General features: G+C 48.9%; 1 protein-coding gene across 5 annotated transcripts in view; it reads left to right on the top strand.

Annotated features, from left to right (window-relative positions):
- The window catches only part of UNC13C (unc-13 homolog C), a 197,275-nt gene that overhangs the window by 89,647 nt on the left and 92,070 nt on the right, over positions 1-15,558 (top strand). For all 5 annotated transcript variants that reach the window (XM_061595472.1, XM_061595471.1, XM_061595474.1 and 2 more), the window contains 4 exons: positions 5,399-5,568; positions 6,194-6,309; positions 6,984-7,147; positions 10,621-10,771. In XM_061595472.1, the coding sequence (XP_061451456.1) occupies positions 5,399-5,568; positions 6,194-6,309; positions 6,984-7,147; positions 10,621-10,771 (601 nt within the window). The remainder of the gene's footprint in view (positions 1-5,398; positions 5,569-6,193; positions 6,310-6,983; positions 7,148-10,620; positions 10,772-15,558) is intronic.

Below are 15,558 nucleotides of genomic sequence, written 5' to 3'. Positions count from 1 at the left end.
AGAAGCAACATGTGGCCCAGTGCAAACAGAGGCAGGCTGGAGATTGCTGGGCCTGTAGCTCTTCCAAATTTATTGGCGCTGCCTTGCCCTTCTCATGGAACGTGCAGGTGGACTAAAACTTGCAATGGGGCTTGAAAGTATTGATACATCCTTTGTGGGGGGGAGAATGAAGGCCAGCAGTCCTGGAGGCTAGCAGTGGACATGGACACTGCCAGGAAAGAACCCCTCCCACCCCACAAAGACACCTGCAGGGTCACTGCCCTTGGAGGACATTTGTTCCCGAGCCAAAAGATTATGAGATGACCAAAGGATGCCCAGGAGCTGCAGAGACTGCAAAGGAACGGCCCCTGCCTCCCTTTACGGTCCCTGAACAAAGCAGACCCCTTGGGGAGGCTGTAACAGGCAGTCAGCTAGATGTTAGGCTTCTCGAGGCAGCCTGGAACCAAGGAAGGAGCATAGATTCCCCGCTGCTCCAGCCAGCGAGCAAGAGTGATCTGGAGGGGTCAGGGATTAGCATCTGACCTGCTCCTAGCCTATTGGTGACACAAGGAGAGCTCTGTGATTGGTTGTTGGCTGCAGATCCTTCCATTGGCAAGTGCTAAGTGATGACATGTAGACCTGGTTCACACCTCTAAGTCATGGTTTTTAAAACTATGGTTTGTTGGGTTGTCTGAACCCTGTCCAGTGATTTAATGGTTCATTTACTGCCAGCAAACAATAATCTGAAACCATGGCTTATTGTGAGTTTACAATGTTTGGTTTGTTTTAATTATGGATTGGCATTACAGGCAAGATAAACAAACCATGGTTTATTTTGTTGTGGACAACACATAGTTTGTTAAAGAAACCATGGCTTAGCATTAAGTGTGAACCAAGCTAGTCTCAACTCCATGCTTGGCACCCTTGGCTCAACAGTTCAAGACCCACTGTGAGCACATACCCTGATCCCGACAGATGAGAATGTCCTCCTCAGGAGTGTCTGAACTAGAGAACCCTAGTTTTGGAGAAGGAGTAAAAAAAGCCCCACTTATATATAGTTCCACACGATACAGATCCAGCTAGTGGGAGAGACAGCTTAGATTGAAAAAAAATACAACAAGCTCTGTCTTCCTAGGTTAAAAAGGTGAGGCTCCCTAAGTGGAAAAAAAGACTTGGCTGAAAGTTCCAGCTTTCAGTTCATATTAAAAGTAGCTAAAAACTAGTCTAGTTTATCAGTTAGCGTGCAAAGTGTGTTCAGTAAGAAATAAAAAAGTAGAAGCATTTTTTACTAGCATTATTAAAGGTTCTTAAACAGGACTCTCAGGAAGGCAGGAAGTTACCTTCTCTCAAGATTTAATCCCTAGTTGACTCATTGGCCATTGGCCACTCCCCACTTAACCGACACCTGTTGTTCACTCCCCTGATCTCGTTGGCTGCTCTAGCAGCTGGGAGAAACTAGCCAGGCATATAACTTTAGAACAACTCAGCAAGGGGAGCCAATTCCTCCACCTGGAGGGTGCCCAGCTGATGGAGCATCAAGGCAAGTTCAACCACTCTGCTCATCCATTCCTTCACCTGAAGAAAATCAAAGCCCTGTAGGCACTCTGTATCGTAACTCTTTATATTGACTCAGTAAATGAAAAAAACTATTGTGCAGGCAGCAGACCAGCATGCGTGTGGCAACTTCCCAATCGTTTGCACTGTCTGTCACATGCATGACTTTGCCTGTTGCCATGTGTGTGTCCTCAGTGCAATGAGCTCCTGACCCTCCAGGAACAAGTCTGTTCCCTTGAGCCCAAGGTGGCTAACCTGGAAAAGCTGATAGAGCCACAGAGGTTGGTGGATGAGGCCTTCAGGGCCATTGTAGCTGGGTCCCACTCCCAGGATGATGGTTGCCCTGCGGTCAGGGAGCATGAGGGTCTCAGGGAAGGAGAGTGTCACTCTGAGGAAGAATAAGAATAAGAAGAAAACCCCTTAGAATGGACCTATTCCTTGCGGGATGTCATCTCATGCTGAGGATACTTCTTCAGGGGGTGGAGGGATCGTGATAGTGCATGATGCAATCATTAGGACCATGGATAGATCGGTGTGTAATGGGTATACAGACCAGGCTTAACAGAATGCAATAAGTCTTTCTCCTGCTTCATTTCTGTCTCCTAAGCCCCATTTCCCCACAATTCCTAGTTCTTCTCTGTTCTATACTTTTACATTCCAGTCCCCCATGATTTTCAGCACATCTTGTTTGGGTGTGTGATCAATTTCTTCCTGTACTTCTGCATAAAAGCTTTCCAATTCCTCTTCTTCTGTGTTTGCCATTGGGAGTGTAGATTTGGATGATAGTTATGTTAATATGTTTCCCGTTTAATCTCATTGATATCACTCACTCAGACCTTGCGTTGTAGCTCCTAATTGCTTTTGCTACATCACTTCTCATTATTAAAGCAACCCCGTTTCTTCTTAATTTCTCATTTTCTGCATAAAATATTTTGCAGTTGCCTGACTGAAAATGTCCCATTTCCCTCCATTTTAATTCACTCAACGCCAATGTAATGTTGATGCGTTCCATTTCTTGTTTGACAATTTCTAACTTTCCCTGGTTCACGCTTCTCACATTCCATGTTCCTACTGTGTACATCGTACAACTCCAGACTCTCCTTTCGCATCTGTGAGCATCAGCCTCTGGGCTTCCTTTCTGTTTTGATCCGGTTGCGTCATTAGTCACAGCGCTACTCGTGCTTGTCCATTGTCCATTTTCTTCCCCAGTAGTTCCCAGGCTATGGTGTGAAGGCACATGAGGCCAGCACCCTGCTGAAGCTAAGCAGGGTCAGCACGGGGTATAAGTAAAGAAATAGCTAGCTAGCTCAATGAGTGTCCTCTGACCTGGGGGTCTCATCTTCCAGCAGTATCTTGTGTTGCATTTTGGATACTCTGTTCATAGGGTTTTCATGGTAAGAGGTGGTTTACCATTGCCTTCCTCTGAATTTGGATGCATCTTAGTCTGATGCCTCAGCTTTGACCATTTAGCCTTGGGTGACCCTGTTAGGAGTCTAACCTAGGCTCCTGATGGCATTGCTGTCATCTTCTTTGACAATCAGTTAATTAAGTTAATTAAAACAATCAGCACAGTAGTTGGGATGCCCTCTAGCACTTTTGGTGCAGTGAGAGTCCCTCCCGCCTCCCCATTGCCCGCAAGTATATTTGACTCCTGCCTCCTGCAATTGGCTTGGATGTTATTTGGATCTACTTATAAACAATGCAGTGCTTTCTTTCTCCTTGAATAATTTATGGCAGCAAATGATTGATTTTGTAAAAATGCTGCCAGTCTCCAGGGGAAAAGGAGCAGAACTGGAACCCCCAGGAATAACTTCATTTAGAGCTTACCAGGCCCTTGGGTTGCGGGGTCGATCCTGGCAATAGCCCAGAGTGTCAAGCCTTGCCAAGGGGAAGATTTGCATAGCTGTCAAGATGCATTGCAAGGCGAGAGAGGCAGGCAGAAGGCGGGGAGGGCAGTGGACCAGAGTAGACTACATTTGCACACAAAGGTCCCTTTGGCAGTGATGTCTCTTTGCGTGTTTTTCATTCAAAGTGTAGAGGGTTCCCTAAGTAAATCCATTTCAGTGTGGCACCATCGTGATGGAACAGCCTTCCCAGAGGGGCTTGCCTAGTGCCAGTTTAGTGCTATTTTCAGAAATTTTCTGTATACCCAGGCCTTTTAAAATAACTCATCTAGTCTAGTCCTCTAGAAAGGGAAGAGGTACCAGAGATCATATCACAAACATACGTCAGATAATGGAACAGCCCAAGGAATTTCCGTTTGATATGTTCTGCATATAGATTAAACAATAGGGTGACAAAATACACCCCTGTCTCACACCCTTTCTGATGGGGAACCAATCGGTTTCTCCATATTCTGTCCTTACACTAGCCTCTTGTGCAGAGTATAGGTTGCGCATCAGGACAGCCAGATGCTGTGGCACCCCCATTTCTTTTAAAGCAACCCTTTTTAAATGGTTTTTTGTTTTACTTCATATTTCAATTAGTTTTTTACTTATTTGCTAAGCTGTCCAGTGACCTCCATGCTATGAGGCAGCACCAAAATGCCAAACGGTGTTGCATCGGCAGGCAGGGTGGGGCTGCTGCCCCTTCTTGCCCCTGTGCTACCCCTCCTCCTGAAACCGCTTCTCCTCAGCTTACCGTGGAAGAGCAATGATGACTGGGGTAGTACAAGGACATCCCCCCCAGCAAGCCTTGCTCCCCCCGCAGGGGCCCGGATTGCAAGCCTGGGGAGCCATTGCTCTTTCAGCAGAGGCCAGCCTTCTGGCGTGCAGAGGTCCCGCGTCCTGGGTGGGGTGATTGGCAAAAGGCAGCACAGGGAGCCAGCCTGAATCCACCTTCAGCACAAAACTCCTTTAAGAAGGGGCTGGGGAGCCAAAAGCTGAGGAGCTCTTCCTGTCCGAAGGCTGCCGGGCAGTGGCCCCTTTCGCCTCCAGCGTTCAGCACCAAAGGCAATAAGCAAGGCCCTTCCCCCCCCATGGAGGCATCAACAACATGTTGCAGAGGATCTGCGGGCTGCCTTCCTCCTGCTCAGGGCCAGCGCTGGCAAATTCTCTCACCTAATCAGCTGGAGAGCTATGCTTAAGGTTGGGGTGGGGGGTTAGAAGAGAAAACAGATAATGACAGGCTGGAGAAACCACAGCAACCAGGCTTTGTTTATGTATCACCCTAGATTTATTGTACGCCTCTTTCACAAGACAGGAAATATATTCTTTCCTGTGAGTGATCGCAGGCACAGTTCTTCCCCTGTAACAGATCAAGACCTCTAATGAAAAAATCCAACATTTTTCATTTATATTCTTCTCTTCTGAGCACAATCTATATGTTCAGGTAGCAAAAGCAAGAGCACTCATGGCTGCTCAGGGTGTGGCTCTGGATTGGATGCTGGCAGCTGCTTCCAGGCAGGAGGTGGGAAGGTCCAGCCCTGCAGCGCGCTTTTTGCGCTTCCTTGTCCTCCCAGGATCAGCTGAGCTCTCACTCTGTCTCCCTGCTACTTATCGCAGCATTTCCTCCTCTCACCTCAGTAACTCTTTGGAACCCCCATTTCTCAAGCTGATGTTGGCCCTGGACGAACCAGGTCATGATCCTGGCAAATGTCCTTGTTCCCTTTGTGACTGACGCGAGGCTGAAGAGCGGGCCTAGCCCCTGAGGGGAGAGGGCAGAACCTGGTTCCGAGCATGGCCCAGGGAGCTCTTCACAGGGACGTGTGTGCAATGTTGCAAGTGTGTTTGTGCAGTGACAGCTCCTTAACAAATGAAGCCCAAGTGGGACCACAAACCATAACCCAAAGTTAAAGCCCCTTGAAGCTGTGGGTGCCTTTGCTTTGTTCCAGAGCCACAGTCTGTTTCATGACATTCCTTTTCAGTGAATGCCACAACTCAACAGACAGAATAAAAGTCAGAGTCTGGGATGAAGATGATGACATCAAATCCCGAGTGAAGCAGCATTTCAAAAAAGAATCGGATGACTTCTTGGGGCAAACCATCATTGAAGTGAGAACCTTGAGTGGGGAAATGGACGTCTGGTACAACCTTGGTAGGTGACGGTCTCCTTAAGGCCAAAGTCTCCACAGGGGAGGGTTGCCTCATTTGCTGGTGGCCAGAATCACACCTCTAACTATGGCACGTGGAACTTCTGAGCAGGCTTTTTTCTTAGCTTGTTAGCCTAACAGTTTCCCCCAGCCCAAGTCCATCTCCTCTGTCTTCCGTGATCTTGGAACCCCCTGCGCGTCCTTTGTTCTCCTTCTTTCACCATGAAGGCATGGCCTCCTTTTCCCTCCTTAGAGGGAGACAAGCCATTTAAAAACAATGTATGGAGCACAGCACATCCCTGTTTCGTTTTGAGCATACCTTTTCTGTGTGTGCCAGACCTTGAGGATGTGCGCTTGTTTAGTCTCATTTGTTTCAACAGGGATCCAGAGAAAAAGTTTCCGGGCATCGCTTGCAAACCTGTGAGCGTTCCCCACGATCTCGTGGCTTTGGATTGGGAGGGGGGCAGAATCAGTTCCTCTCCTTACATGGGCACTTTGAGGATGGCCAGGATTAGTCCCTGAGCAGAAGCAATGTGGTGTGAGTGTGACAGCACTGGTCTGCTCAGCTGCCAGCAATCCATCCCTTGGCCACAGCCAGTGTGTGACTTGCCCCCCTCCCTCATTTACTAGACAAGCGAACCGATAAGTCTGCTGTGTCCGGGGCCATTCGGCTGAAGCTCAACGTGGAAATAAAAGGGGAGGAGAAGGTTGCACCATACCACCTGCAGTACACCTGTTTACACGAGGTATGTGCTGGCACTGGGCGTTTCTTCACGTGCATGACCCTGTTACTGCTCATGAGGAATCTGAAGGTGACTCTCAGGCAGAGTGGACTGCGCTGTGCAGTGAGGATCATAAGTGGGGGGCGAGGGAACTGGGCGGAGCAAACTGATCCGGACTGGGGGGGGCACTGTGGCGCTAGAGGATTGCTGGGGGGTGCCGCTTGTCTCAAAGTCATTGTTCCCCAAACCACTCCAGCTTCACTGAGGGAGTTGCAGCGTAATTTCTGCAACAGGAGACTACCTGAACTGCAGCGTTAAATGTCCTTTCTCAGAGCATCATCTGCGTATCACCTGTATCTTGCTCTTCTGCTGCAGGGATCCCAAGCAGTGCCACTCACAAAGCATTGCGGCTTCCAGCTCACCGGCATGCAGACAGCTTGGGACCTGTGGAGGCTACAGGCAGGGGCTGTGGCTGTTCTCTGCTGGGGGTCCTTGTGTCAGGGCTAGAGATCGAGGGTGCCAAATTGCTGCCTCCATCCCAGAAAGGTGTTTAGGGCTCCAAGCAACTATCATCACCCTTAACAAAATATACACTTCCCAGGATTCTTTGGGGGAAGCCGCCACTGTTTACCGTGGTATGACGTTGCTTTAAATGTATAGTGCAGATGGGGCCAAGGTGAAAAATGTGTTCCCTTCAGAACCTCTTCCATTACTTGACTGAGGTGAAGTCGAGCGGGACTGTGCAGATCCCAGCAGTCAAAGGAGATGACGCCTGGAAGGTCTACTTTGATGATGCTGCCCAAGAGATTGTTGATGAATTCGCAATGCGTTATGGAGTCGAATACATCTACCAAGCGATGACGTAAGTAGCACATTATGTTCAATTGGGAGCAAAGGTGCGGGCAGCGTGGAGGACTGTGGGAGAGGAAGGCCAGGAGCAGAGGGCAATCCAGCACCCTCCTGGGCTGCCCCAAAGACCCTCAGGGGCGCCTCTCAGCATGGAGCAGCCACAACTCCCCCATCTGTTCCTGCCAGTGACATTTGTGGGAGCCAGATAGATCAGCTTCCTGCCTTGCACGCAAGACGAGCTCTCTGAGTGCCCGCGGTTGATGGGCGCCGAGTCTTTTGCACACAGGCTCTTGAGCACATGGCTGGGGGCTGGCACAGGTGGGCTCCGAGGTGCAGCTGTTGGCACCAAGAGTGCTGTGAGAATAGCAGCTGGCTCTCTGTGGCCGTCAGGTGAGCATCACAGCCAAAGCTTGGAGTGAGGCAAGCTGGATATAAGCGGCAGGCTTCATCCTGCATCCGCTTGGCTAGAACGGTTCCAAGTGGTTCCCTGCACTTGTGCGAGTCAGCTCAGGTGTGGGAGAAAGGTGCTTGTCTGAACCCACTCAGGTTTAGAGACTACCCTCTTGCTGTGCCAACCCCCACCTGAGCTAGAGATGGGATATTTTTGTTGCAGCTGATCTGACTGCGTTTCCCTCAGACTGACAAGCAGTTTCTTTCCATTTGTTTTCTGCACTAGTTCACTTTTACCATCCCAAATATTTTTCTTCTTGAGAAATATCAATATTTAGATTATTGTTTCTAGGGGAAAGAGCAGCTTTCTCTCTGGTGGCCGGCACCATCCACCCCATCCTCCCCCTTCGCCACCACTACCACCTCCCTGTATATTAAACGTATCTCCCCCCCCTCCAGTGCCATGGAAACGAGATTGCCCACCTGCCTATGTGCCTGCCTGCTTGGTCAGTTTCACATTCTCAAAGCAGAGACCAGTCTAGTCAATTTCTCCTCCTCCTCTGACTGATGCATCCTTCCTTTGTCTGCACCGGCTCAGCCCAGGGCAATTAAGCCCCAATCCCAACCCTCAAGTTCATTTTGGAATGGAAACCCTCTTTCCCCTCTCCCCTGTATGTCCAAACAGTCTCTGCTGTATTCCTCCCCCTACACTCTTCTCTCTCTCTCTGTGTAACTCTGGGCAGGAAGCGATAAAGAGTGGGGGGGGTGTGGTGTGTGTGCGGGTGTGTGTGTGTGTGGGGGGGTAAACATGTCTGAGGAATCAGCATTTCCAAGAGCAGCATGCAGCTCTTCCTTCTGCACTTGCTGCCCACTTTGGCCTAAGTTCCAAGCACTGCGACTTACGAGGTCAGGCTATATTTTCAACACAACTTTTTTGCTCCTCCTCCATTCAGAATCTTATTTGATCTTTCACCCACCAAGAGAAAGCAAATTGCAGGCTTGTCAGTTCCAGTTAGTAAATCCAAGAAGTCAGGCTGCTGGCCAGTCAGTTTAAAAAAAAACAATCCAGTGTTGGGAAAAGTCATGGATGCTCATAGCATTCAGTATTGTTCTGCAGAGACTGCAGATATGCGAATTGGGGGGGGGGGAGTTCAGTTTCAATTTCGACTTGAGCAAAATCCTAGCCCACCCCTAACCTGGGCACCATTCAAAGCACGGGATTGGCTTTGGGATAGCCTGGATAAATTTGGGCCTGTTGCCTGGAGCCGCTGGGAGCAATTTGCCCTGCAGGCTCCTCTCAGAGACCATTGCCGGTCAGGGAAATGGTTCCCCTGGAAGACCCAGCTGCTCCTTCACTCTCACAGCTTGAAGGGGCTTCCAGCCTGAAGACAAGCCTCTAGCCCCCTCCACATCCCTTTCAAGGTGTCAACATGTCTGCACCAGGGATTTGCATGTTTGCAGGCTTCTCCCTGCTTTTTAAGTGGCTAAAAATACCAAAATGTGTGGCTGGAAAACAAGCAGAAAAGGAAATTTTGCTCTCCCAAATAATGTTCTTCGAACACATTAGCATGTGAACTGGGATGAAGACGCCACGGCATCTCTACTGCTGCAAATGTGTCACTCAGCTCCCATTGTCAATGTAAAGACAACCACAAGACCATGAAAGGAACGGCAGCTTTCAGACATTTTGACACACCAGGTTAATTTTATTCCAGCGCTGAAATGCAAGCTGAAAATGCTGCTAATACTGTCCCTTCCGCCATGCCTAGGGAAAGTGTAAAGCTCTGTGTAAAGACTTTGAAAAACATTGTAATATTTGCATACTAATTAATTTTTACAGTGCAGACGAGCTGCTCCCTCAAGCACCTTTTCACCAGAGACATACGTGGCAGTTTCACTGCACAGAAGCAAAACATCCATTGCTGGAAGGAAATGGCTACAGCCGCCTTGTTGTTTCCAGACTCCAGTCCAGAGATGAAAAGGGGCATCCACCGCTGTCGCCCCGCCTTTGCACCTTGTGCACAAGGACTGGCCCTTCCATTCATCTCAGCTGGGGGGGGGAGTGTTCCAATGGCACAGAACAACCCACACCTAGATTTGCTGCCCCTGATGGAATGAGCAGGGTGTGGGCCCATACAAGCTCCCACCCCAGATCAGGGCCCTTGCCCAGCTCTGAGAAACCTTAACCCTTGGTTTCAGCTTCCCAGTTGACACTCAAAGAAAAGAAATCAAAACCAAGATACCTCGCTGAAGCCTGTGAGGAACATGACTGGCCTGGGATCTTTCTTCTGTCAAATATGCACTGGATATTGTAGTCTCCTGTGTCCATCTTTTTAAACGGAGAACCAGTCTAAGCCAAATACCTTTTTAAAAAAATGAACTTCCAAGATTTCATCATGAATTCTTTGTTTTCATCCATCAGTTTGCTTATTGGCTGATTCATCCCACCCTTCCTTCAGGGAGCAAAGGGCAGTATGTCTTCTTGTCCCTGTGATCCCCATTTTATCCTCACAACAGCCTTGTGAGGCAGGCTAAGCTAAGAGAGAGAGAAACTGGTCCAAGGCCCCCTGGGAGCTTGATGGCTAAACAGGGATATGAACTTGGCTATCCCTGGTCTAACACTTCATTACAGCAGTCTGGCTGTGGCTGTCCCTCTGCTTTTAGGACCTCAAATTTTGCAGCAGACTTTAAGTTCTGACTGTTGGCCATTGGGATTCATAGACTACATTCTGCATGCTTGGCACAGAGGAAGGATCGTCTAGGTCAGGAGGTCCGTGAGCAAGTGTCCTGGGAAGTCAGCCGGTCCCAGATCGCAGGCAACAGCACTTCCCCAGCTGCGCTCACCCAGCATCCTTCAGATGTCCCCCCCGGCCTCTCCCAAAAGACAGAGTTTACCAAATGCAAATCAAGAAGTGTAATCTCAAACGTCCCCAGGTTCCATATTGTGTTTTAAAGACAGCCTCTGTTGCATGCTGTTCCAGACAGCCTCTGTTGCATGCTACCTGTTGTTGGGCCATTTGGCATTACTATTAAAGAATCTGGGCAGGACAGCTCATGTGATCTCTTTAAAGGTTGACTTTCTGGTTTGCCTCATAGGCATTTCTCCTGCTTGTCTTCCAAGTATATGTGCTCTGGTGTCCCAGCAGTCATGAGCACTTTGCTGGCCAACATCAATGCCTTCTATGCTCACACCACGGCCACAACCAATGTATCCGCCTCTGATCGATTTGCTGCCACCAACTTTGGGGTAAGTGCTGTTTTGTTCTCCTCCTTGCAGTTTGCAGTCCAGTTTCCCAGCAGAGCTGAATAGCTGGACGTTTCCAGTTTGAATGCTGCTGAGAAGTCTCATATGCTCCAGTCAGTCTCCACAAGAGGCAACACATTGTCTCCTCAGATGCAGTTGATGTCCAGGTAACAACAGCTAGAGATCAGGAAGTGGACACTGATTTTTGCCCAACGGAATTGGGGGCTGGGCACAGAGCCTGGCATATCATGGCAACAGGGATGCTTGCCCAATAGATGAAAGGGGCCAAACAACCCTGGCAGATTTCGTAATGCTTTGGTCCTCTTTCCTGGGGTATTGTACCATAGAGAGACCTCAACGTGGCCATTCTTGGGCAAGGAAAGACTCCTCCCTGTGCATTTGTTGAGGTGTTAGACCACGGAAACGTGGCTCTGCTCTGTACTTTTGTGTTGAAGTGCATCTTTGTGATTTGGTCTCCAAGGGTGAAGTTGTTGCACTTTTCTTTCTAAGTTGCTTGATTTGTGAGCCCGAGTGCAAGTTCAGTCATTCTCTTCTTTACCAGTCAGCATCCCATCCATTCCTTTCCTTTTGCTTTGTTTCTGCAAGACTTTTAATGGTGTAGCTGGTTATTGAGTATCATGGCGTTTGTAACTGCAAATCAAAAACCATTTAATAAAAATATAATACATCCACAAGAGTGGCTATTGTATACTATAGCCAGCATGGATTTTTTGCATTCCGCCATGTTAAATTGAAAATACCCCTCATGCCATTTTGCTGCTTCCCATAAGCTCATTTCAAAACAAAATCTTACAAAACTTACAGTCCTGAACTCAGAAACGCCTGCTTAACAACCATCTAGGTTTTCAAAACACTCAGAGAGAATTTAGAGTCCAAAGTGTAAAATGAGGGGGGAAATCCAGACCCCTGTTGGACTTTTTTCTGTGGTCTCATAATTTGTTGAAATTAATTAAAAATCAGCCATGTTCACAGTGTACCTGTAATCCTATTACTGACCTTGCCCCGTACTCTGACCTTCATCTTCTGCAGTTTAAAAGTTAAAAAATGCATTGCTGATTTTTAATTAATTTAAGAAAATTAACATTGGAGTCTATGATAGAGCAGGCATGCTCAGTAAGAACCAACTGTCAGCCTTCTAAAAGCCAGACTCACAGCTGCTTGGCTTGGCTAATCAGGTCCACACCCATTTATTTATTTATTTTATTTCATTTTTAAACCGCCCATAGCGAATAGCTCTCTGGGCGGTGTACAAAAGATTAAAAGTACAGAAATACAAAATATCACAATAAATAAACTGAAACAAAGAGATTTAAAATTGTAACATTAAACGCATTAAAATGCCTGGGAGCATAGCCAGGTCTTAACCTGGCGCCAAAAAGATAGAAGCGTCGGCGCCAGGCGTATTTCTTTGGGGAGGCTATTCCACAATTCGGGGGCCACTACAGAAAAGGCCCTAGATCGAGTAACTGTCCTCCGGGCTTCCCGATGGGTTGGTACCCGGAGGAGGGCCTTAGACGCTGAGCGAAGTGACCGGGTCAGTTCATAGCGGGAGAGGCGTTCCACAAGATACTGCGGTCCCACGCCGTGTAAGGCTTTATAGGTCAAAACCAGCACCTTGAATCTGGCTCGGAAGCAAATAAGTAGCCAGTGCAAACGGGCCAGAACAGGTGTTATATGCGCTGACCGGCTGGTCCTCATCAGCAGTCTGGCTGCTGTGTTTTGCACTAGCTGAAGCTTCCGAACTGTCTTCAAGGGCAGCCCTACGTAGAGCGCATTACAGTAATCCAACCTAGAAGTTACCAGAGCATGAACAACTGAGGCGAGATCATCCCTGTCCAGATAGGGGCGTAGCTGGGCTACCAACCGAAGGTGGTAGAATGCATTCCTTGCCACCGTGGCCACTTGCGCCTCCAGAGACAAGGAAGAATCGAAAAGAACCCCAAGATTACGAACCTGTTCCTTCAAGGGGAGTGTAACGCCATCTAGAACAGGGTAAGCATCCACCATCTGGGCAGGGAAGGCATTCACCAACAGTGTCTCAGTCTTGTCTGGATTGAGTCTCAGTTTATTAGCTCTCATCCAGTCCATTATCGCAGTCAGGCAGTGATTCAGCACATCCACAGACTCACCTGTAGAAGATGAAAAGGAGAAATAGAGCTGCGTGTCATCAGCGTACTGGTGGCAACGCACTCCAAAACTCCTGATGACGGCACCCAGAGGCTGCATGTAGATGTTAAAAAGCATGGGGGACAAAACCGACCCCTGAGGGACTCCACAATGGAGAGTCCAAGGAGTCGAGCAATGTTCCCCAAGTACTACCTTCTGGCGACGATCCGCCAAGTAGGAGCGGAACCACTGCCAAGCAGTGCCCCCAACTCCACGAGCCTCCCCAGAAGGATACCATGGTCGATGGTATCAAACGCCGCTGAGAGATCAAGGAGAATCAACAGAGTCACACTCCCTCTGTCCCTCTCCCGACAGAGGTCATTGTACAGGGCGACCAAGGCTGTTTCAGTGCCAAAACCAGGCCTAAAACCGGATTGAAACAGATCCAGATAATCGGTCTCATCCAAGAGCACCTGGAGCTGACCGGCAACCACCCGCTCCAGAACCTTGCCCAAAAAGCGGACATTCGCCACCGGTCTATAGTTGTTCAGGTCATCTGGGTCTAAGGAAGGTTTCTTTAAGAGAGGTCTTACTACTGCCTCCTTGAGGCTACTAGGGACTACTCCCTCCCTCAAGGAGGCATTTATCACTTCCTTGGCCCAGCCGGTGGTAGTAGTCCTGCTAGCCTTCACTAGCCAAGATGGACAAGGATCTAGAGCAGACGTGGTCGCCCGCACCAATCCAAGTACCTTGTCCACTTCCTCAAGCTGCACCAACTGAAACTCATCCAATAATGAAAGACAAGACCGTGTTCTGGACACTTCAATGGATTCGTCTGTCATAACATCGGAGTCTAGGTCCCTACGGATGCATGCGATTTTATTTTGGAAGTGCCCTGCGATGTCGTTACAGCGAGCTTCAGATGTTTCAATAGTATCTCGAGGACCAGAATGTAAGAGTCCTCGTACAACCCTAAAAAGCTCTGCAGGGCGGCAGAGAGATGTCCTGATAGAGGAAGCAAAGTGAAACTTCTTCGCCGCCCTTACCGCTTTTATATACGACTTAGTAGAGGCACTTACCAAAGCATAACTGCATCCGTCTGGAGTTCGTCTCCATCTGCACTCCAGCCTCCTTCTCTCTTGCTTCATCACTCTCAGCTCCGGGGTATACCACGGAGCTGTATGAGCTCTGCATCGAAGAGGGCGCGCGGGAGCAATCGTGTCAATAGCCCGGGTCATCTCCGTATTCCACAGTTCGACCAAGGCCTCGACAGGAGCGCCAGTACTATCAGCTGGAAAAACTCCCAGAGCCGTCTGAAAACCAATAGGATCCATAAGCCTCCGAGAGCGGACCAACTTAATAGGTCCCCCACCCTTGCAGAGGGAAAGAGTCGTCGTAAGTCTAAAACTCAGCAGGCGGTGATCTGTCCATGACAATGGAGTAGATGAAAAACACCCCACCTCCAGATCACCATTTCCATGACCAGTGGCGAAGATCAAATCAAGAGTGTGACCCGATACATGCGTTGGGCCAGTAACAAATTGAGACAGCCCCATGGTTGTCATGGAGGCCATGAAGTCCTGAGCTGCGCCAGATAAAACAGTCTCGGCATGAATGTTGATGTCCCCCAACACCACAAGTTTGGGGGAGCTCAGCAATACCTCCGAGACTATCTCTGTCAGCTCAGCTAGGGAAGCTGTTGGGCAGCAAGGTGGGTGGTACACCAACAGGATTCCCAGTCTGTCTCCTTGACCCAGCACAAGGTGGAGGCACTCTAGACCAGTCGCCATCTGGACAGGATGCCTGGTGAGAGAGAAAGTACTCCTATAGACCACAGCGACCCCGCCTCCCCGACCCTCAGGTCTACCATAGTGCTGCACCGTATACCCACGTGGACAAAGCTGAGAGAGAGCAACTCCTCCCTGCTCACCCACCCAGGTCTCGGTTAGACATGCCAGGTCGGCACCCTCATCCACAATTAAGTCGTGGACAAGGGAGGTTTTATTATATACCGACCTGGCATTCAAAGCAGCACCTGGAGATCTAAGGGCTGGCTGATAGAACAACCAGCAGTTCTGTGGCCTTGAGGAGAACCGGAACAAGGCACAGACACAACTTGTCTGGGGCGAGTTCCCCTTACCTGGCACGTTCTCCTCCTAGCACCATACCTCCCATAACCCGTCACTACGCTAATTGGGGCCCCCGAAAGCCTCCCCGTTAAATGCAAAATATGCTCTCCCAGGCACATATTTAAAAATACTAAAACACAACAGGCACATTCACACAACAACACATAAAATACACATAAACGCACACAAACACATCCACACAATCTCATTCACACGCACAAACAAACAAACTAACTAACAAGTTAAAATACACCCAAACATCAACACTAGCAGCCGGTATTAAGAATACTCCTCCGCATCAAGCTTCGTCATGCCAGGCATTGATTCCACTTGAAACAGTCATGGCTTCACCCAGAGAATCCTGGGAAGTGTGGTTTTTGAAAGGTGCTGAGAGTTGTTAGGAGACTCCTATTCCCCTGACAGAGCTCCAGTGGGCAGAATGGTTTAACAGTCAGCCCCTGTTCTGGTGATTGTAGCTCTATGAGGGGAATAAGACGTCTCCTTACAAGTCACAGCCCCCTTAACAAACTACAC

This window comes from Rhineura floridana, chromosome 14, assembly GCF_030035675.1.
Source record: "Rhineura floridana isolate rRhiFlo1 chromosome 14, rRhiFlo1.hap2, whole genome shotgun sequence".
In the NCBI taxonomy this organism is placed as follows: domain Eukaryota; kingdom Metazoa; phylum Chordata; class Lepidosauria; order Squamata; family Rhineuridae; genus Rhineura; species Rhineura floridana.
Note: the sequence above shows the minus strand (reverse complement) of the source record. Positions and strands in the feature narration are given on the sequence as shown.